At 39.4% G+C, this 22,483-nt stretch overlaps 1 protein-coding gene across 1 annotated transcript in view; it reads left to right on the top strand.

Annotated features, from left to right (window-relative positions):
* GCH1 (GTP cyclohydrolase 1) overlaps positions 1–22,483 on the top strand; it is a 52,488-nt gene that overhangs the window by 10,502 nt on the left and 19,503 nt on the right. The window contains exon 2 of the mRNA XM_003408648.4: positions 18,243–18,352. Within this exon, the coding sequence (XP_003408696.1) occupies positions 18,243–18,352 (110 nt within the window). The remainder of the gene's footprint in view (positions 1–18,242; positions 18,353–22,483) is intronic.

Below are 22,483 nucleotides of genomic sequence, written 5' to 3'. Positions count from 1 at the left end.
TAATTTTGAGGCAACTGGTGTGTGTTTGTGCACACAGTTCAGTGTTTTAGAAGAAAAAGAATATGCTAATATTTATAGTTGTCTGTACAACTGTAGAGCTAAAATGAAATGAAGTTTTCAAAGCAGTTAGGTTTCATTTTAAGCTTTTTAAGATGAACATTGAATGCATTAGGCCTAGCTCCTTTCTCTGAGGTTTTAAAAATCCATTCTGGCTGTAGTCAACCCTTCTAACAAAGTTTACCCAAACACAGGTACTTGATAAAAATCTTTATAATCTGGTAGTTTTATCTGCAGTTTCTCCTCATTTGTCCTCATTGTTGATCATGCTTATAGGTTCTGACCCTTATAAACAAAAAAACCAAATCCGTTGCTGTCGAGTTGATTCCAACTCATAGCAACCTTTTAAGACAGAGTAGAACTGCCCCTTAGGGTTTCCAAGGCTGTAATCTTTACAGAAGCATACTGCCACATCTTTCTCTCACAGAGTGGCATGTAGATTTGAATCACAGGCCTTTTAGTTGGCAGCCAAGCACTTTAACCACTGCACCACCAGGGCTTCTCTGACTCTTATACTTCCTGATTATCCCTATAATCCATTTTATCTTCACTTCCAGTCATCTCTTACCTGAATTATTACAGTAATTTCTTACCTGATTGCTTTGCCTCTAACCATGCCTTACTCCAAACAACTAGTATCTGTAGATGTGGAATCCCTTGCCATAAACAGTTGGGCCTTTGGCCCTGGTTCTTGAGAGTTAGACCACACCTGAGGGCAATGACTTGGGGCTGACCATATCAAAACAGATCACCCAGGGGCCTGATGCTGTCTAAACCTCAGGAGTCATGATGTAATCTATCATGGCCACATAGTGAGACCAATAAAAGGTCTTGGAAACTGGAGGCTCAGTGGAGCTTGCTGGGTGGTGAGAGCAAACATCTGCTCTCAGGAGGATAAGTATGACCCCTGGAGACATGGAAGCTCTGCACTGAGACCCTTCCTTGTCCTATGTTTTTCTATCCTTTTTTTCTGCTAGAGTAAAGACAGCCCTTTCCCTAGAGTTTATGAGTCCTTTCAACAGATTATCAGAACTAAGAAACAGAGAAGGAGCTGGTACCTGCTGACCTAGCCCTGGGCTAATGGGATGAAAGAGAATGGGCTGTGTGGGCAGCTTGGGTCTGAACTGACCAGGGAAGGGAAGCTGAGATTTCTGCAGGATGCGGTTGGCATGTGGAGTGGGATTTATTATCCACCATACATTTGGCATCAGAGGTGGGTGGTCTCAGTCTCCTTGGACTGGTTTTGCACAATTGGAATAGTTGGTAGGATCTGCTAGAGTGGCCCCTGATTGAACAGTGCCAAAGTGATTTTTCTAAAATCTAATAGATCTCTCCCTTGCTGAAAACACTTAACTGGTTTTCCATTGTCTTTCAAAGATAAATTCATATCCTAACTGTGGCCATGAGGTTTTGCCGTGTTCAAGCCTCTCGCCTCCATTTTTTCCTGTTTTCCACTGCCGCCTCCTTCACATGGGGCATTGGTGTTCCTGAAGTGCATAATTCCTGAAGACACCACTCTGCGTCATTCCCGTACTGGAACTAGCGGTTGAGGCAAAAGTCCTCCATGACGCAAGTTCTATTCAAAGCTGTCAACGTTTGTCCTGCAGTATTTTGACCTTTGTCTACTCCCCTTTAATTTTTTTTTAACTATCCTTTTTGTTACTGGGGCTAATGGTGGGGAGCCCCACCCCCTTTTCTGGGTCAATTGCTATTGCTTTTCTAGAGTTTTGTGAATAATCAACCACGCTTAGAGGGGAATTGGCCATTGCTGAGTTCTGAGCTGAGTTTTTTAAAGGCACAAGTCAACCAAACCCATTGCTGTCAAGTCAGTTCCGACTCATAGCAACTCTATAGGACAGAGTAGTACTGTCCCATAGGGTTTCCAAGGAGCGGCTGGTAGATTCAAACTCCCGACCTTTTGGTTAGCCGCTGTAGCTCTTAACCACTGTGCCACAAGGGTTCCTTTAAAGGTTAAGTTGGTCTAAATGTTGTTTCATTGACGTGCTTCCCCAAGAACACATGGCTCGTGCTGGGAAACATGATGCGTTTTTTATTTAACATGTATTATCTTTTATTTGTTCCGAGTAGGAAATTAGAGCCCAGTTCAACAGAGGTCAGTGATGAATGTCTCAAAGAGGGAATTTCCCCCTCAAATAGTTTAAAATACAGTTACACCGTATGTGACATACAGGTGGTTCAGTGGTAGAATTCTCATTTTCCATGTGGGAGATCTGAGTTCAATTCCCAGCCAGTGTACCTCATGCACAGCCACCACTCATCTGTCAGTGGAGGCTTGCATGTTGCTATGATGCTGAACAAGTTTCAGTGGAGCTTCCAGACTAAGATGGTCTAGGAAGAAAGGCCTAGCTATCTACTTCCAAAAACCAACCAAAGAAAACTGTATGGATCACAACCGATCATGGGGACGGCACAGGACTGGGCAGTGTTTTGTTCCATTGTACGTGGGGCCACCATGAGTTGGAGGTCAACTTGACAGCAGCTAATAGCAACAACTATATAGTTTATGCAAACCACGCTTGCGGTAAGGTGTTTGTGTGCATGGATGAAGGGCTTTGAATGAGGGGCTGCTGAGTGAGGACTTTGCCTAACTCCTAGTTTACCTTAAGGAAGAGCTGCTGTAGATCATATGCTCCAAGGAGCAGTTAGCCTACAGCCTGCAGCTGTGAGAGCCCTCAGGATTTGACTCAGTGGAGGCCATGCTTATACCATGTTATCGTTTCTTTCATTGTAATATCCATCTCTTTCTCCCTTCCCATTCCCCTTCTACTACAATAAACTAAGCTTTTTGAGGATGGAGACCTTTACAAGTGAAATAGCTTATAAGAAGGAGATGCAAATCTTTCTACTTTATATTTGTGTGTTGGAAATTCAGACCACTGGTTTAATCCTAAGATCCCTTTGGTGTTCTTAAACTATTTTAGTGTGCCAGCAAAACTCATCCTGGTATAACTGGAAGAACAGTTAGTCTGGGCTAGTGTTGAGACCAGGGTCTAGTCATAGCATCCTCATTAACTAGTTTATGATGCCAATTGACTATACTGTGTCTGGCCTGCAAGGAGTAGCAGTTGGACCAGGACTTGAATTGTCACACCAAGGTCTCTGAAGCACAAGGGGCTTGTCAGTATAAGCTCATTCCTGTGACTGCAGAAGCCTACAGATGAGGCTCTGGCAAGCACCGCAGGCTCCTCTAGCTGCTAGAGGTGGTGCTTTTCCTTGAAACATTCAAGCCATGCAAATAGTTTCTATGGTAACAGGTCTCTTCTTTCATGTGACGCAGATCTTTAAAAAGGTTCCTCATCTGTATGTTCTTCAGGGTCTGTGGTCTTCTAACCTATAGTCCCTTTGACTAGACAAAGCTTTTATCTAGGGACTTTTCTCCCAGGAGTGTTATAGACACTTCTTCCAAAAGAATAACTTGTTGTTAGTTTTATTTATTTATTTTTTTAGTTTTATTAGCGCTTGAGGTTGTACTCTTGTAAGGCTTCATATCAGCCAGAAAAGGACTTGCTGGATTAGTCGGTAGAACAATAATACCAAGGAAACTGATATTCATTCCCTATTAGGAACATGAAATTCACTTTTACTTTTTATTATGCAAAATTTTCAAATACAAAAGTAGACAAAATTTACACAACAGACATCTATATACCTACCACCTAGATTCAGAATTAAAGTTTTGCCATATTTGCATAGTCTATTTTGCTGAGAGTAAATCAGGCACATGTATTTAGAGATGAAATGTCATGCTAAAAAAGTGTTTTCCTTCTGAACCACTTATACCACCCCTAGTAAAATCTACAATTCTGTTATATCTTCTAATACCTAGCCTGTATTCAAATTTTCCCAGTTGTCCAAAATACCTTTCACTAATGATTTGTTCAAACCAAGACCCGCTTGCCGGTCATACATTTGAATTTGGTTGTTACGTTTTAATCTGGAACAGTTCTCTTACCTCTTTCACCTCCACTCCCCCTGCCCCCCCCCCCCCCCAGTGATACTGATTTGTCAGAGATTAGGTCAGTTGCCCTGTAACATGTCTTACCTTTGGGATTTGTCTGATTGTTTTTTCTTGTTTTCATTTAACTTGTTTCTCTAACCTCCATGTTCCTGGAAACTAAAATTTAGGTCTAAAGATTTGATTAAATTCAGGGAAAACATTTTTGGCAGAAATGCTATTTACTTCATATGGTATCACAACCAGGAGGCACAAAATATTTGAATCTTGAAGAGTTAAAGTTAAAGACTCCTGGTTGGCTTTAGAAGCGATTTTTACTGGATAAATTTCATAGATAAGTTTAAAAGCCTTTTTTATTAGTTTGAAGATTTAATGGGATTCTCCTTTCCCCTGAAACTGTTTCAGTTTGATTTCAAAAAATAAAGGTCAAAGGAGCATTAAATTACTGAATTTTCCCTCATATAAACCAAACGCATAGTTGGTAAAATAGTATTTTGTTACTGATACGCAGTGATTCTGGGCTCTAGCCATCCCAGGCTGCTCTTTCTGTTCTGTGCTCCTGGGACTATAGTTAGCTTTGACAGTTTCCTCTCCTTCAACCCAATGTTTTATAACTGATTTACTTTTCTTTTAAAAAGTTGGGTTTAATCTCTTTTCATCTTCTGTGCTGTCACCTGCTCTTGGCCTTGTCATCTCATGACTTACTGCAAACTGTAGCAACTCCTGATTCGGAGTTCCTGTCCGTGGGCTCTCCCTCTCCAGTCTATTTTTCTGGTGGGTCAGGTCCAGACTTCTGACAGCATTGGATCAGAACTCTGGTTTGGGGGGTCAGAATCCAGCTCTCACACTCACTAGTTGGCTCTCCTTGAGCAGGCATTTATTGGTTCTGAATATCAGTTTCCCCACCTGTAAAATGGAGATGATAACTGGTTTTGACTAATGCAGAGTTGTTGCAGGGCTTGAAAGAGGTCTTGAACTAAACCTAAAACTGTTAATTTGAAAAATGCTCTAAAATAGAAAATCTGGTTTCTGCCCAATGCATGGACCCACTCAGGTAGGCCATTATGTATTTAGTTGGTTTCCACTTCTGTATCTTATTTCGTGTAGCACCTCTGTCCCTTCCCCCACCTAGAAAACCCTCCTTCCTCCTCAGAATCTAATCCTTACATTCTGGTTCAAATTCTTAATCTTTAAGAAAGCTGTATTTTTTTCCCCTTCCAGCACATACTTCCACCTTTATGTAAATTATTGTTTTTGTAGTCATTCTCCAAATATTTTTATACTTAGGCCTCTTATTTCCACAATCTTAAGTTTCTTGAGGTTATGATTTGATATATTTTTGTCCAGCTTAGGAATCAGTACCGGAGCCGTTATGAAAACCTGGTCGTGTTACCCTTGAACCTGATTTCTAGTGGGTGGCTGACATTTTTCTAGGATATGGGCACAACTTTCTTACGTGAAGTCTTCCTTCCTTTATTTTTCTTCGGAGCATGTGGGCCCTCCCTGCCCACATAGATAAAAGTTGGCTCCAGCTTCTTTTCCTTACTTCCTTTCTTGTCTCCCACCCCTCTACCACACCCGTCTCTGTTTCAGCACCCTTAAAACTCTTCCAGCCCTTTCCCAGCTGGTGTGCAGACCTTACAGAGTTCCACAGGAATCATCATCTTCTTACTTGGTGACTGTAGTGAGGGTTTATGGTGAGTAATTACACAGTGTTGCCCATAGTTCGTCCTCATTAACAGCAATAGCAGGGCCATCAGTGGGTCTGTTTTCAAGGCTCATGCTCTCTTACCTCTCAAAATCCTGTGCTTCCAGCTGCACTGGTCATCAGAATCCCTTGGGTTTTTAAAAGATATCATCCTGGGTCACTCCCACACCCAGTGAATCAGGCTTTCTCAGGGTAGCTTGGGAAGCTGTGTTTTCTAAAGCTTCCTCTGATCGGCCAAATTTGGGAACCACTATTCTGAAGGAAAGGAGCCCTGGCAGTACAGTGGTTAAAGCTTTTGGCTGCTAACCAAAAGGTCAGTGGTTCAAACCCACTAGCTGCTCCGTGGGAAAAAGATGTGGCAGTCTGCTTCCATAAAGATTACAGCTTTAGAAACCTGGTGGTGCAGTTCTACTCTGTCCTGTAGGGTCCGTTTGAGTGGGAATCGACTCAACGGCAGTGGGTCTGGTTTGATTTTGGTTCTGAAGGATGATCCCTTATCCCTTAATCATTTGTCATAATGATGGTGACTTGCACACCCTGCTGGGATTTATTTGTCAGATGGGATTACAGATGGTTCCATAACACTCATCTGTATGAAATCTCATGGCATAAATGAATGTAGGATGACAACGGATGAGCCTATTAGAAGCTTTTGAAGCAAATGGCTGGCTTATCAGATTGGTGTGTTCTTTCTTTAGAACTGCTGTGAACCAGACCTTGTTATCACCATCTGTTTTGTAAATTCCATTTTTGGTTTAACAGCTGGATTGTGAAAGATATACAAAATAATCAAATAAAAAACCAAATTTGGCAAGTGTGTCTTTTTTGTTTTTTTAATGGCTCCTTGAATACAGTCTCTTTTGTTTCCTCAGACTGCCTCTCAGGCTCTAATTTTGGCCCGCCAGAAGTATTTGGAGTAGTAAACTGAGACCAGAACGAGAGTTCGTTGGTTCAGACAAAACTTTGAGAGCTAATAACATATATGATTGGCAGCTTTCAGTTTTATCCATTAGTAAATCTGAATTGTTTAGAGCAGGTACTCTTCCCTATGTCAATGCAGAAAGTCGCTGGCCACTGCCGTGCTCATCTCAAAAGCTGAGCCACTGGTGGGGCTAACTTTGTCGATTTCCAACACCCTCAGAGATGTGCAAGGCAGGAACCTGGGAGGCACGTTAGGCTCCTCCTCCAAACCCATCTTCGTACCTGTGAGGACACTGAAGCTCAGGTCACACAGCTGATACAACTTTAACCATCTACTTCTTGAACAACTGTAGATGTGGTTCCCCTAAGAGTCAGTTAAGTAATTGTGCTTGGGTGAAGAGATTGTATGTGCTTTCATTTTCCCATTTCAGCATTTTTATATTTTATAAACAAACTACAGTGAACATTACCGTTGTAATCAGGGAGAAGTGTTACTTAGTAAGGAAAGCTTCATATGGGTTAACTTGGCCCCTTACCAATACTGTTTATGACAAGGCTGGCTGAGAGGATGAGAATACCTTACTAGTACTGTGTTTGCTGAATGAAACATGCATATCAATACTATTTTGAAGGCAGCCAGCACTTCTATTTTAATAGCCTTGGCTATATTTTATCTGCTTACGAGCAACATATGAATTTACCTCTGCCAAGGATGACGAGAATGAAAATGTCGAAAATGAACAAACTTGTACTTTCTTTGCAATATATTGGAGCTTTTCCACTGACAGACTTGCAATTTATGAAATAAGTTCACAGAGTGTGTCAAAGCTGTGCATCAGCTCTGCCTGCTGCAGCAGATGGTATGACTGGGTGTCTGCAGTCGTCTTAATTTCCGCCATTATGTCAGTCTGTGGAATGTTTGGCTGCATGCTTATTTTGGCCAAGTTTACAAATGTTAGCTCCACCATGTTAAGTGCAAAAAGCTGCAGATGGTGGAAGTGCTAGTAAGAGGTGTATCGTCATGATGGAAATAAAAGCAGAGATGTGTGTGTGTGTATACGTATACATATAATTTTTTTTAACCCCTTTTAATTTGTTTTAACATTGCGCTTGTGTGTAGGACAGACTTTTCAAGCAGCAGGTAGAAAGCAAAGTTTTAATGCCAGACTGAGGGCAGACGCCTTTCTCTGAGTCACAGAGTGTGATTTAGGGAGGTTTCTGGGAAGAGTCTGAAACGCTTCATGAAGCAGGCTGTTTCTTTCCTGTGTTATTCTCCTCCATCCCCAGTCCCTCTGCCCAAAGGTAACCCCTTTCTTGGTTCCCCTCCCCTACCCCCTTCCAGGGGAGAAAACCAAAAGCCAAAGCTACCTGCAGGTATATGAACACCTCAGTTTAAAAAATCTTTTTATTAATGAAGCGTCTCAGATATTAAAGTATAAAGAACTAATTTAACCAACATCCATGCAGTTTTAACAAATCTTAATATTTTACTATAAAAAAATTTTTTTTTTATAGTAGTAGCTTTTAAAAATACAGATATAACTTAAGCTTCTTATGGATCCCTTTCAGACTCCGTTACCTTCCCTCCACAGAGACAACCACTGTCCTGAATTTGGTGTCTCTTACTCTCATACATATTTTTAAACTTTTGTATTGTTTCTACCTCATACTGTACACATCCTTTTATTACTTGCTTTTTTCACTGAATTTTTTTCAAGGATTTATACATGCAGCTAAAATCCACTCATTTTCACTGCTGGATATTATTTTATGGTGCGACTCCACCCAAACCATGCAATCATTCTTCTGATGCACACTCAAGTTTCCAATTTTGCTGTTGCCAACAATGCCTTAATGAGAAATCTGTATGCCCTTGTCCACATGAGCTTCTTTGGTGTCCCTTCTCTTTAAAATCTATTTTAAGGAAATAAATCACAGGGTATAGACTGACATTAATTGGATAAGCGTGGAAGGTCTATGTTTAACGCTGGCTCTGCACAGGGCATCCAAGGCACTGTGTAGAAACTCTAAAACCTTAAGATACGATGCTTACCCCCCAGAAGCATAAAACCCAGTGGGGTTGGGTGATATGAGCACAAATGAAATAAGCATTACTGTATGGATGTAGCAGCAGCTCTGGTGTTAGATGGAACTATGACTGTTCAGGCCAGTGATTCAAACCTTTCTCCACTATATCGGGATGGGCGTATCTTTGTTAGTACCTTGACTTGATTTAATTCCAGCCAAGAGCAAAGAGGCTTGATAACTTTAAGTGTCTGTTTGTGTCTGTCCTTCTGTCTCTTCTAATTCTAAAACCAGTAGGCAGACTTTGTTATCTCCTTCCTGTCCCTTAGGATGGATAAAGCTGTTGCCGTCAAGTCAATTCTGACTCATAACAATCATAGCAACCCTATAGGACAGAGTAGAACTGCCTCATAGAGTTTCCAAGGAGTGCCTGGTGGATTCGAACTGCTGACCTTTTCATTAGCAGCTGTAGCACTTAAGCGCTACACCACCAGGGTTTCCTTAGGATGGATACACAATCAATATTCTGAGTCTTCTTTCATTGTCTTTGTATGTGTGTGTTGAAATATGCATAACAAAAAGTTTGCCATTTTAACCATTTTTTTTCTAACCAGAGGACTCCCTTTGGTATTTCTTGTAGTTTTGGTTTGTTTTTTTCAAATTCTCTAAACTTCTGTTTATCTGGAAATGTCCTAATTTCGCCTTCATATCTGAGAGACAGTTTTGCTGGATATATGATTCTTCGCTGGCAGTTTTTTTCCTTCGAGGCTTTGTATATGTCATCCCATTGCCTTCTTGACTGCATGGTTTCAGCTGAGTAGTCTGAGCTTAGTCTTATTGACTCTTCTTTGAAGATGACTTTTTGTTTGTCCCTAGCTGCTTTTAAAATTCTCTCTGTCTTTGGTTTTGGCAAGTTTGATTATGTCTTGGTGACTTTTGGGGTCTACCTTAGATGGGGTTCGGTGAGCATCTTGGATAGATATCTTCTCATCTTTCATGATATCTTAACCATTTTTAAGTGTGCAATTCAGTAACATTAATTACATTCTTTTTCCATTGTCTTTTTAACATTGTTCTACCAGGAGGATGTATCCGGTATGACATTCTGCGTTCCTTGGAGATCTCTAATTTTTGGTGCCAATCACTAAACAACATTGTGGGTAATGCTAATTCCTATTACTGCTCATTCTAAAGGAACTCTTTTGAATGGAATTTTCTTCTGGGACGGGAAGATCTCTCCCAGGAGTTTCCTTTATTCCCCAGCAAACCTAGGTCTGTGGTTGTCCTTGAAAATATATCTATATGCTTGAGTAGGAGCGTTTGGAAGGTGTGAAGATTGTATGCAGCAGCACAAAACATAGACTGCTTCAAAGCTGGGCTTCTCAAAGGTGGTTCCCAGCCCAGCAGCACCAGCATCTTCTGGGAACTGGTTAGAAATGCTCGTTTCCAGGCCCACTCCAGACCTACTGAATCAGAAGCTCCTGGGGTGGGGCCTAGCAATCTCTGTGTGTGTGTTTTAAATAAACTTAATTTTTAAGAGCAGTTTTAGGTTTACAGAAAAATCATGCAGAAAGTACAGAGTTCCTATATACTCCCTGTCTCTCCTGGGTACTGTTCCTTCTATTATTAACACCTCGCATTTCTGTGGTACATTTGTTACTATTGGTGAACCAATATGAATACATTATTATTAACTAAAGTCCTCGTTTATATTAGGGTTCACTCTTTGTGTTTATATAGCCCTATGGGTTTTGACAAGATGCCAATGCCATGTGTCTACCATTATGGTATCCTACAAAATAGTTTCACTGCCCTAAACATGCCCTGTGCACCACCTATTCATCCCTTACTCACTCACCCTCAACCTCTGGCAACCACTGATCTTTTTATTGTCTCTATAGTTTGGCCTTTTCCAGAACATCATACAGCTGGAATCATACAGTATGAAGCTTTTCCGGACTGGTTTCTTTCACTTAGCAATATGCATTTAAGGTTCCTTCATATCTTTTCGTGGCTTGATAGCTCATGCAGTCTGTGTTTTAACAAGCCCTGGGGGGTGGGGTCTGAGATTCAAAAGATGCTTAAGTAGGTACTCAGGGTCATACTTTGGGTCTGCCTTACTGTCATTTCAAGAAGGAGTCCTGGCAGCTAAAATACTTCAGGGAGGCAACCCAGCAGTGTTAGTTGTTGTCATTGCTTACTCATTAATGACATGAAGTGTACCTTAGAACTGACATTGTGTGGAGTTGTTATGGGCAAACCTTTAACTTTTGGAGGCTGCTTTGTTTTCTTTTGTTGGTTATGACCAACAGTAGGAGAAAGAATGCCATAAATCCTCGTTTCCAGGGTTACCTTCTTACGGCTGATAACAGACAGGAAATTAAAACAGTCTGTGATAGTGTTTTGTTCTTATTAGGCACAGATGGTAGCTTTCAGATATGTTGGAGCAAAACATAAGCAACTATAGCAGTGAAACTTCATTACTGAAGAAAAATGATTTGGCTAGGTCAAGTTTATAGTCTGGGTTCATTTTAATGAAATAGGATATAGGTAACGTTAGTGTTCCATTATCACACAAAGCATTATGCCGTAGGAGCATCACTTGTTTCCTTTTTTTTTTTGGCTTAATTTTGAGTATGTGAACCATTTACATGATTTCAGAGTCAAAACTACATAACAAATGATATTCCATCTATATTCCTTCTATCCTGTTCTCTCTGTCCCTTGTAACCCATTGCCAACAAGTTGGTTCTGACTCTTAGCAACCCTGAAAGACAGAGTACAACTGCCCATAGGATTTCCAAGTTAGTAAATCTTTACAGAAGCAGACTGCCACATCTTTCTCCTGTGGAGTGGCTGGTGGGTTTGAAACGCCACCAGGGCTCCTTTGTCTCTTATAGTTAACCATTTTTATTAGCTTTTTGATTTATTTATCCAGTATTTCATTTTTTAGATAAGCATATATATGTATGTGTATATGTTCATACCCCCTGGTGGCACAGTGGTTAAAGCACTCGGCTGCTAACCGAAAGGTCAGCAGTTTGAACCCACCAGCTGCTCTAAGGGAGAAAGATGTGACAGTCTGCTTTCATAAAGATTACAGCCTTGGAAACCCTGTGGGGCTGTTCTTATCTGTCCTATAGGGTTGCTGTGAGTCAGTCATAATGAACTTGATGGTATCTAACAGCAACAATGCTTTATTTACATGTAAGGTTACATATTTTACTACTGTTTTTAATTTTTTTCAAAGTCAGCTTTATTAAGATTAATAAAATTCACCAACTTTAAGTGCAGAATTTGATGAGTTTTGACAAATATATACAGTTATATGATGTTCTAGGGTAAAAACATCACAAAGTCTAGTAGAGTAAAAAAAAAAAGGTTTTATTAGGCATATACGCAAAGAGGCGAAAGTAGGAAATGGACAAGCTTGCTGCCAGAGCCATGTCTGCCCTAGTCCAAGGAATATTACAGAATAAGCAAAAGTGAGAAAAAGGACAAGCGTGCTGCTACAGCCAGGTCTGCCTTGGTCTGAGGAATATTACAGAATCATTGGTATACATTAACATTACAAATGGGCAAAACCATTGAAAGCTTCACCTTTTCACAGATTGGCCAGAACTGTTAAGTCACCGTGGTTCTACATGTTAAATTGTCTTTCTTAATAATCATTGGTACAGGTTTCAGTAAGGACAGTCAGGAGGGTCTTCATGGGTCTAACAAATTTTCTATTCACTAAAGGCTAATAGAAAACGATAAGAGTGGAAAAGTATGTAGGTCTTTTGTGCTGTTTTTATGATTTGTTTATGTGAAAAGTTCCCCAGAAGATGTTTTCCAGATTGTCCTAGCTGTTGTCTTCATACTCCAGGGCCCAGCTGATGTGTCCTTATGAGTCTTTGTGAGTCCAGCTCCAGCTGGGTCACATTTTAGGACAATGAATAATGGCTCCAATATTATCTCCTAAATCAATAAACACCACCACAATCAAGATACAGACCATTTCCATCACCCAAAAAAAGATTCTTTGCACAGCCAATCCCCTCTCCCACCTGCCTGGTCCTGGTAACTACCCTGTCTGCTTTCTATTACTATACTTTTGCCTTTCCTAGGATCTCATGCAGTAGATTGTCCTTTCTGTGTGTGTTTTTACCTTCTCTTACTTAGTGTAATACTTTGGATATTCAACTATGTTATTACATTTATCGGTATAGTAGTTCATTTCATGTTATTGCTGAGTAGTACTAAATTGTTTATACATTCTGATTAATGGACATTGTACTATTGCCTTTTTTGGTAACTTTTAATTCTGAAATAATTTTAGACTTACAGAAGAATTACCAAGGTAATACAGAGACTTTTCATATAGGCTTCCCCCAGCTTCCCCTAATGTTATCTCATAAGACTGTAGTACAGTTACCAAAATTTAAGAAATTAACATTGGTCCAATACTATTAGAGCCCTGGTGGCACAGTGGTTAAGAGCTCAGCTGCCAACCAAAAGGTCAGCAGTTTGAATCCACCAGCCACTCCTTGGAAACCCTGTGGGGCAGTTCTGTTTTGGCCTATAGGGTCATTATGAGTTGAAATCGACACAACAGCAATGGGTTTGGTTTTTTTTTTTTGTTTGTTTGACAATACTATTAACTATGTTATAGACTTTATTTGGATTCTAGTTTTCTCATGGCATTTAGTTGTTATATTTCTTTAGTCTTTTCCAGGCTGTGACAGTTCCTCAGTCTTTCATGACCTTGATGCTTTTAAAGAGTATTGGTTAGGTATTTTGTAGACTTTCCTCCAGTATGTCTCATATTTTCTCACGATTAGATGCGGTTATAGATTTTGGGGATACCACAGAGGTGATGCACCATTCTCATTGTATCATATCAGGGGCTGCATGATATCAGTATGTCTTATTACTGGTGAGGTTAACCTTGGTCACTTGGTTAAGGTAGAATCTGCCAGGTTTTTCTACTGTAAAGTTATTATTTTTTCCTTTATTCTATTTGTTAGAAGCAAATTGTTACTTTTTAAATTCAGATACACATCTGTGTGGATGGGACATATAGCTTAGGAACTCCCTTAACCTTAAAAATAATGGTAATAACAGCAAAAATATAACAACTAGCACTTACTCTTTGTGCATAGTTTTAAACACTTGTGGATTGTCTCATTTAATCCTCACAGTACCCCTGTGAGGTAGGCCCTTTGTTCATGCCTGTTTTACAGCCAAAGAGACTGTGGTATAGTGTGATTTGCCCAAGGTCCAACAGCTAATAAGTGATGGAGCCAGATCCTAACTTAACCTCCTTCAAGGGCTGGCTTTTAATGCTTGTCATACGTTTTTGTCTTCAGGGATTAGGATGGGATGCTCTCATTCTTTGCCAGAGAAAACAAATGAATGCTCCCTACATTTGGCAGTTCTCTCTTGTTCTTTAAGGAATCTTTTTTGTTAGTTTGTTTGTTTTTACTTTCATGCAGATTTATCATATGACTACAGATTTTAGTAACCTATGCATGGCAATAACATTACATTCAAACCTTGGAGAAATCCAGAACACTTTTGGGAGCACCAAGGATCTACTTGTGGACTTCTTTCAAAAATATGATAGAAGGTTAGGGCAGAGTGTTCAGAATAGAAAATGGCTTTTGGAGGAGTATTTTCTTAAAAAATGACACTGAACCTTTTCCTCCCTAAATTTTATCAGCCACTTCTAAAAGGGATGTCTGTGTTCGTCTGTGTGTCTAAACCCCACATGTTCACCTTTGTTGACCACACTAATGCCTTTTCTACTACACAGTCAAATGTGTCTCTGAACAGCCTCATGATGGCTCAATATATCCGAGCCCCTATTCTAGAAGCGATGAAGCCACTGAAGGTCAGGTAGTGTGGGTGGGCATTTGTGTATCTTCCCTGTGACTCACTTGGCAGTCTACCTTCTGAGGGGAAATAGCTGTAGGTGTTTGGAAAGCTCTATTTCATCTCTTCCTTCCTCTGTGTAATCATACACTGTGGATTGGGTATCCCCAGAGTCTTTGAAATCACAGAGCTAGGTATCTTGAATATGTCCAATTTGCCAAGCTGTCCAGGTATCAGTGCAGTTTTTAAAAACAAAACCTTTTTTTTTTAAAGGTCATCTTATTTAAAAATTTTCTTTTATTGTGGTAAAAATATGTGTAATAAAACATTTGTCATTTCAAATATTTTTACATGTACAATTCAGTGACATTAATTACATTCACCGTGTTGTACAACCATCATCACTCTCCATTTCCAATTTTTTTCATTGACTTTAACAGAGATTCAGTACAATAGCTATCCCCTTTCCTTCTCCCACCCATCCCTGGTAACCACTGATAAACTTTCTTCTCTATGCATTTGCGTATTCTAAATATTTTGTATAGGTGGGATCATACAATAGTTGTCCTTTTGTGTCTGACTTATTTCACTGAGCATAATGATTCCAGGGTTCATCTATGTCAAAGCATGCATTGGAACTTCATTTCTCTTTATGGCTGAATAATAATAAAAAATAGAAACCACATTTTGTTTATCCATTCATCTGTTGATGGACACTTGGGCAGCTTCCACCCTGTGGCTATTGTGAATAGTGCTGTAATGAACACTGAGTCCCTGCTTTTCAGTTCTTTTGGCTATGTACCTAGGAGCAGAATTGCTGGGTCATATGCTGATTCTATATTTAATTTTTTTAAGAACCATCCAACTGTTTTCCACAGCGACTGTACCATTATATGATCTCACCAACAATATGTGAGGGTTCCAGTTTCTCTACGTCCTCAGCAGTAATTTTTGTTGCCCATTTTTCTGATAATGGCTGTCCTAGTGGGGCTGAAGTGATATCTTATTGTAGTTTTGATTTATGTTTCCCTAATGACTAAACAAGAAGGATCAGTAGTTGGAAAATATGGCCTTGGTAATAGAAATGATGCCGGAGTTAGCACGATAGAATTTTGCAAAACCAACAACTTATTCATTGCAAATACTTTTTTTCAACGTCATAAATGGTGACTATACATGTGGACCTTGCTAGATGGAATACACAGGAATCAAATCAACTTTCTCAAGCTGAAAGAACTGAAGAAAAATTTGAGCCTCGTGTTGCAATATTGAAGGACTCTGTGGCCAAAATATTTGAATGATGCAGGGGGCATCAAAGGAAGATGGAAGGAATACACAGAGTCACTGTACTAAAAAGAATTGATCAATATTCAGCCATTTCAGGAGGTAGCACATGATCAAGAACTGATCGTACTGAGGGAAGAAGTCCAAGCTTCACTGAAAGCATTGGCGAAAATAAACCTCCAGGAATTCACAGAACATTGGGATGTTTCAACAAAGGGATGCAATGCTGGAAGCACTCATTTGTCTATGCCAAGAAGTTTGGAAGACAGCTACCTGGCCAACAGACTAGAAGAGACCTATATTTGTGCCCATTCCAAAGAAAGGTGATCCAACAGAAAGTGGAAATTGTCGAACAATATCATTAATATCACATGCAAGTAAAATTTTACTGAAGATAATTAAAAAATGGTTGTAGCAGCACATTGACAGAGAACTGCCAGTAATTCAAGCCAGATTCAGAAGAAGACATGGAATGAGGGATATCATTGCTGATGTCACATGGATCTTGGCTGAAAGCAGAGTATATCAGAAAGATATTTATCTGTGTATTATTGACTATGCAAAGGCATTCGACTATGTGGATCATAGCAAATTATGGATAACATTGTGAAGAATGGGCATTCCAGGACACTTAATTGTTCTTATGCAGACCTGGACATAGACCAAGAGGCAGTTGTTTGAACAGACAGAACAAGGGGATACTGTGCGATTTAAAATCAGGGAAGATGCGCATCAAGGTTGTATCCTTTCACCCATACTTATTCAATCTAGACGCTGAGCAAATAATCTGAGAAGCTGGACTATATGAAGAACACATGTCAGGACTGGAGGAAGACTCATTAACAGCCTGTGTTACGCAGATGATACAACCTTTCTTGCTGAAAGCGAAGAAGACTTGAAGCACTTACTGATGAAGATCAAAGACTACAGCCTTCAGTATGGGTTACACTTCAACATAAAGAAAACAAAAATCCTCATACCTGGATCGATAAGCAACATCATGACAAACGGAGAAAATACTGAAGTAATCAAGGATTTCATTTTACTTGGATCCATAATCAATGCCCATGGAAGCAGCAGTCAAGAAATCAAACACCATTTTGCACTGGACAAATCTGCTGCAAAAGACCTCTTTAAAGTGTTCAAAAGCTAAGATATCACTTTGAGGACTAAGGTGTGCCTGACCCAAACTATGATATTTTCAGTAGCCTCATATGCATATGAAAGCTGAACAATGAAAAAGGAAGCGAAAGAAGAATGATGCCTTTGATTTATGGTGTTGGCAAAGAATATTAATATATCATGGACTGCCAGAAAAGTGGAACAAACCTGTCTTGAGAGAAGTATAGCCAAAATGCTCCTTAGAACTGAGGATCGTGAGACTTTGTCTCGTGTACTTTAAACATGTTATGAGGAGGGACCACTCCCTGGAGAAGGACATCATGCTTGGTAAAGCAGAGGGTCAGAGAAAAGAGGAGGACCCTCAGTGAGATAGACTGACACAGTGGCTGCAGCAATGGGGTCAAGCACAATGATTGTGAGAGTGGCGCAGGACCAGGCAATGTTTCCTTCTATTGTATGTGAGTTGGAACTGACTTGATGGCACCTAACAAAAACTAACAACAGAGGCTAATGACTTCGGGTATCTTTTCATGTGCTTATTGGTCATTTGTAGATCTTCTCTGGTGAAATATCTATTCAAGTTCTTTGCCCTTTTTTTTTTTAATTGGGTTGCTTGTCTTTTTGTTTCTGAGTTCACATACAAAACTTTTAGCTTTTAAGTGTCTATTGTATGCCTGGCCATATGTTCCAGAATCCACAGCTTAGACAAGACACTGCTCATCACCAAGAGTCTACCCAGATGGGCATATACATAAAAACTGGGATTTATTTGCTTTAGGAAGGGAAGAAGGTGACTGGAATAAATTTGATGTTTGCATACAATAACAGGAAACATTTATAAGAGAAAATTATTTGGGGAATTGATGGCCCCAGAAGTCAGAAAGCTAAAGATTAGACTTTTTCTCAGATGTTTTCCTACACATCTGTTATAGAGAAAGTATTAAGTACAAGAAAATGTAAAGAAGGAAATGGAAGTGGCCCATCTCTAGCACACAAAAATAGCCATGTTTTGTTTTGACAGAATCCATCAGTCAATTCTCTCTCATACTGCAAATACATTTTCATGTAACACTGTGTCATAAGGATTTCCCCAGTTATTTAAAGAGAACAACTTTGCTGATTTGATAAGAAAAAATAACTTGTCTTAATTTGTGGTCCCTTAATATTTTAATGAGGATTAACATTCTTTCTTATGTTGACTCTTTATATTTACTCATAGAGATTATTTGCTTTTCCTACTCTGTACCTCTCTATAAAGTTGGAAATGTTATTAAAGCAAGCCTCTGCTTTCAGATGTCCTAAATGATGCTATATTTGATGAAGATCATGATGAGATGGTCATTGTGAAGGACATAGACATGTTCTCCATGTGCGAACATCATCTAGTTCCATTTGTTGGAAAGGTAAGGTTTTCTTTTCTGTTGTTTTTTTCCAAATAACTTTTAAAAGCATAATGAAAAATTTAAAAATTAGGATAATTATTTTTTAAATCTTTTAAATAGTTGCTAATTCCTGATATCCTTGATATTCAGAGTTATACATGTATAAATTAGACAACCAGATTAGCTTGAATTAAAAAAAAAAAACAAAAACAAAGTAGCAGAAGGCCCTTCGGGCAAGCATTTCATATTAAATACCATGTTAATAGGTTAAAATAATGAGGTTAACATGGCGTTTTTTAACCTAGCTGCTGCAGGGTCTAAAAACCTTTGCCTTTATCTGTCTGAATAATATTTGATCCAAGATAGGATGGCATGATCAGTAATGACTTGCAGAATTTCTTGTGACACAGGTTATGTATTAGTGGGTTTAATTTGTTTCCAGCCCTTTCTACATTAGCAAAAATGAATCTAATGCAAACTAGATAATATGTTGTCTAGCTTATTGTAATTAAACATATCTTTTAGAACATGTGGGTTTAGGACAAAGAGTTGTTAATGCTCCCCTTCCTCAAGTATCATAATTTTATTTTTATTTATTTTTTACATTTTTATTGTGCTTTAAATGAAAGTTTACAAATCAAGAAAGTCTCTCATACAAAAATTTATATACACCTTGCTATATACTTCTAGTTGCTCTCCCCCTAATGAGACAGCACACTCCTTCCTTCCACTCTCTCTTTTCGTGTCCATTCGGCCAGCTTCTAATCCCCTCTGTCCTCTCATCTCCCCGCCTAGACAGGAGCTGCCCACATAGTGTCATGTGTCTACTTGATCCAACAAGCTCATTCTTCACTAGTATCATTTTCTATCCCATAGTCCAGTCCAATCCCTGTCTGAAGAGTTGGCTTTGGGAATGGTTTGTGTATTGGGCTAAGAGAAGGTCTGGGGACCATGACCTCCGGGGTCCTTCTAGCCTCAGTCAGACCATTAAGTCTGGTCTTTTTACGAGAATTTGGGGTCTGCATCCCACTGATCTCCTGCTTTTCTATTGTGTTCCCTGTCAGCGCAGTCATTGGTTGTAGCTGGGCACCATCTAGTTCTTCTGGTCTCAGGCTAATGTAGTCTGTCATTTATGTGGCCCTTTCTGTTTCTTGGGCTCATAAATACCTTGTGTCTTTGGTGTTCTTCACTCTCCTTTGCTCCAGGTGGGTTGTGACCAATTGATGCATCTTAGGTGTCCTCTTGCTAGCATGCCACTCTCCAAAGTGGGATGCGTAATTTTATTTTTTGACTTTTTAATGTAATTTTCAAACAGAAGGCTTATAAGAAATAGTAGTATATTATTCCATTATGTAAGCATGCCACAGTTTGTTTTGCTGTTTGTGGGCATTTGTGTTGTTTTCTTTTTTTAATTTTTACTGTTACAAACAATACTGCTATAAACATTATTTTGCTGCACAGACGTGTGCATTTCTGTTGGGAGGTACCTAGGGTGTGGAACGGCAGAATCATAGGGTATACAAACTATTGGTCTCTACTCATCCAGAGCTAAAGAGAAAGAAGGAGACCAAAGACTCAAAGTAAGAAACTAGCCTACAGAACCAATAGTCTATGCGAACGACGACATTACCTACCTTGAGACCAGAAGAACTAGATGGTGCCTAGCTACCAGTACTAACCGTTCTGAGTAGGGACTGAGTAGATGGTCCTGGATAGATGGGAGAAAAATATAGAACAACCCTTAAATTCCTTTAAAAAAAAAAAGGCCAGACTTACTGGACTGGTGGAGACTAGATGAACTCCCAAGAATATTGCCCTGAGATACTTTTTAAATTTGGAACTCAAACTACTTCCAGAGGATACCTTTCAGCCAAATGACAGATTGGTCCATAAAATAAATAATATCACCTGTGAGCACTATGCTCTTCAAAATATTTATCTAGATGAAACCAAATGGTAAAAATGTACCCTAGACCAAAGATGAGAAGGCTAGGGGGACAGGGAAGCTAGATTAATGAAAACAGAACAACCAAAATGGAAATAATAAGAATGTTGATACATTATGAAGAATGTAACCAATATCACTGAACAATATGTATAAAAAATAGAAATTGCTAAATGAGAACCTAATTTCCTGTGTAAACTTTCACTAAAAACAAAATAAAATATTAAAAAAAAATCGTAGGGTATACAAACCAAAAAAACCAAACCCACTGCCATTGAGCCAATTCTGACTCATAGCAATCACAGAGTATACTCATATTTAACTTATTAGATACTGACTTAAAAGTGGTTGTACCAATTTACATTCCTGACGGCAGTATATGAGAGTTCCTGTTGCTTCACATCCTTGCCAACATTTGACACTTTCATTCTTTTTAAGTTTACCTAATCCATTAGGTATATAGTGGTATCTCTACTTTTTATTATGGAAAATGTCAAACATATGTAACAATAGAGAGACTAGCATAATAAAGTTCCATATCCTGAAACAACTTCAACAGTTATCAGTACAGAGCCAGCCTTGTTATATCTGGGTCCCTACAGGACTATTCCCCTATGCATTGAACACTAGTGACTGAAGACCAGACGAGTTGTGGAATGACATCAAGCACATCATACACGAAGAAAGCAAGAGGTCATGGAAAAGACAGGAAAGAAAGAAGAGACCAAGATGGATGTCAGAGGAGACTCTGAAACTTGCTCACGAATGTCAACCAGCTAAAGCAAAAGGAGGAAATGATGAAGTAAAAGAACTGAACAGAAGATTTCAAAGGGCAGCTTGAGAAGACAAAGTAAAGTATGATAATGACATGTGCAAAGAGCTGGAGATAGAAAACCAAAAGAGAAGAATACACTTGGCTTTTCTCAAGCTGAAAGAACTGAAGAAAAAATTTAAGCCTCGAGTTGCAATAGTGAAAGATTCTATGGGGAAGATATAAATGACGCAGGAAGTATCAAAAGAAGATGGAAGGAATACACAGAGTCATTATACCAAAAAGAATTAGTCGATGTTCAACCATTTCAAGAGGTAGCATATGATCAGGAACCGATGGTCCTGAAGGAAGAAGTCCAAGCTGCTCTGAAGGCATTGGTGAAAAACAAGGCTCCAGGAATTGACAGAGTATCAATTGAGATGTTTCAACAAACGAATGCAGTGCTGGAGGTGCTCACTCATCTATGCCAAGAAATATGGAAGACAGCCTCCTGGCCAACTGACTGGAAGAGATCCATTTTTACGCCTATTCCCAAGAAAGGTGATCCAACCGAATGTGTGAATTATAGTATGATCAATATCACATGCGAGCAAAAGGTTGCTGAAGAGCATTCAAAAACGGCTGCAGCAGTATATTGACAGGGAACTGCCAGCAATTCAGGCTGGATTCAGAAGAGGATGTGGAACCAGGGATCTCATTGCTGATGTCAGATGGATCCTGGCCGATAGCAGAGAATACCAGAAGGATGTTTACCTGTGTTTTATTGACTATGCAAAGGCATTCGACTGTGTGGATCATAAAAAATTATGAATAACATTTCGAAGAATAGGAATTCCAGAACACTTAATTGTACTCATGAGGAACCATACATAGATCAAGAGGCAGTTGTTTGGACAGAACAAGGGGATGCTGATTGGTTTAAAGTCAGGAAAGGTGTATGTCAGGGTTGTATCCTTTCACCATACCTATTCAATCTGTATGCTGAGCAAATAATCCGAGAAGCTGGACTATACAGAGAAGAACTGGGCATCAGGATTGGAGGAAGACTCATTAACAACCTGTGTTATCCAGATGATACAGCCTTGCTTGCTGAAAGTTAAAAGGACTTGAAGCACTTACCAATGAAGATCAAAGACCACAGCCTTCAGTATGGATTGCACCTCAACATAAAGAAAACAAAAATCCTTGCAACTGGACCAATGAGCAACATCATGACAAATGGAGAAAAGATTGAAGTTATCAAGGGTTTCATTTTACTTGGATCCACAATCAACAGTCATGGAAGCAGCAGTCAAGAAATCAAATGACGCACTGCATTGGGTAAATCTGCTGCAAAGGACCTCTTTAAAGTGTTGAAAAGCAAAGATGTCACCTTGAAGACTTAAGGTGCACTTGACCCAAGCCATGGTATTTTCAATCACATCATATGCATGTG

The sequence above is a fragment of the Loxodonta africana genome, chromosome 10 (assembly GCF_030014295.1).
Source record: "Loxodonta africana isolate mLoxAfr1 chromosome 10, mLoxAfr1.hap2, whole genome shotgun sequence".
In the NCBI taxonomy this organism is placed as follows: domain Eukaryota; kingdom Metazoa; phylum Chordata; class Mammalia; order Proboscidea; family Elephantidae; genus Loxodonta; species Loxodonta africana.
Note: the sequence above shows the minus strand (reverse complement) of the source record. Positions and strands in the feature narration are given on the sequence as shown.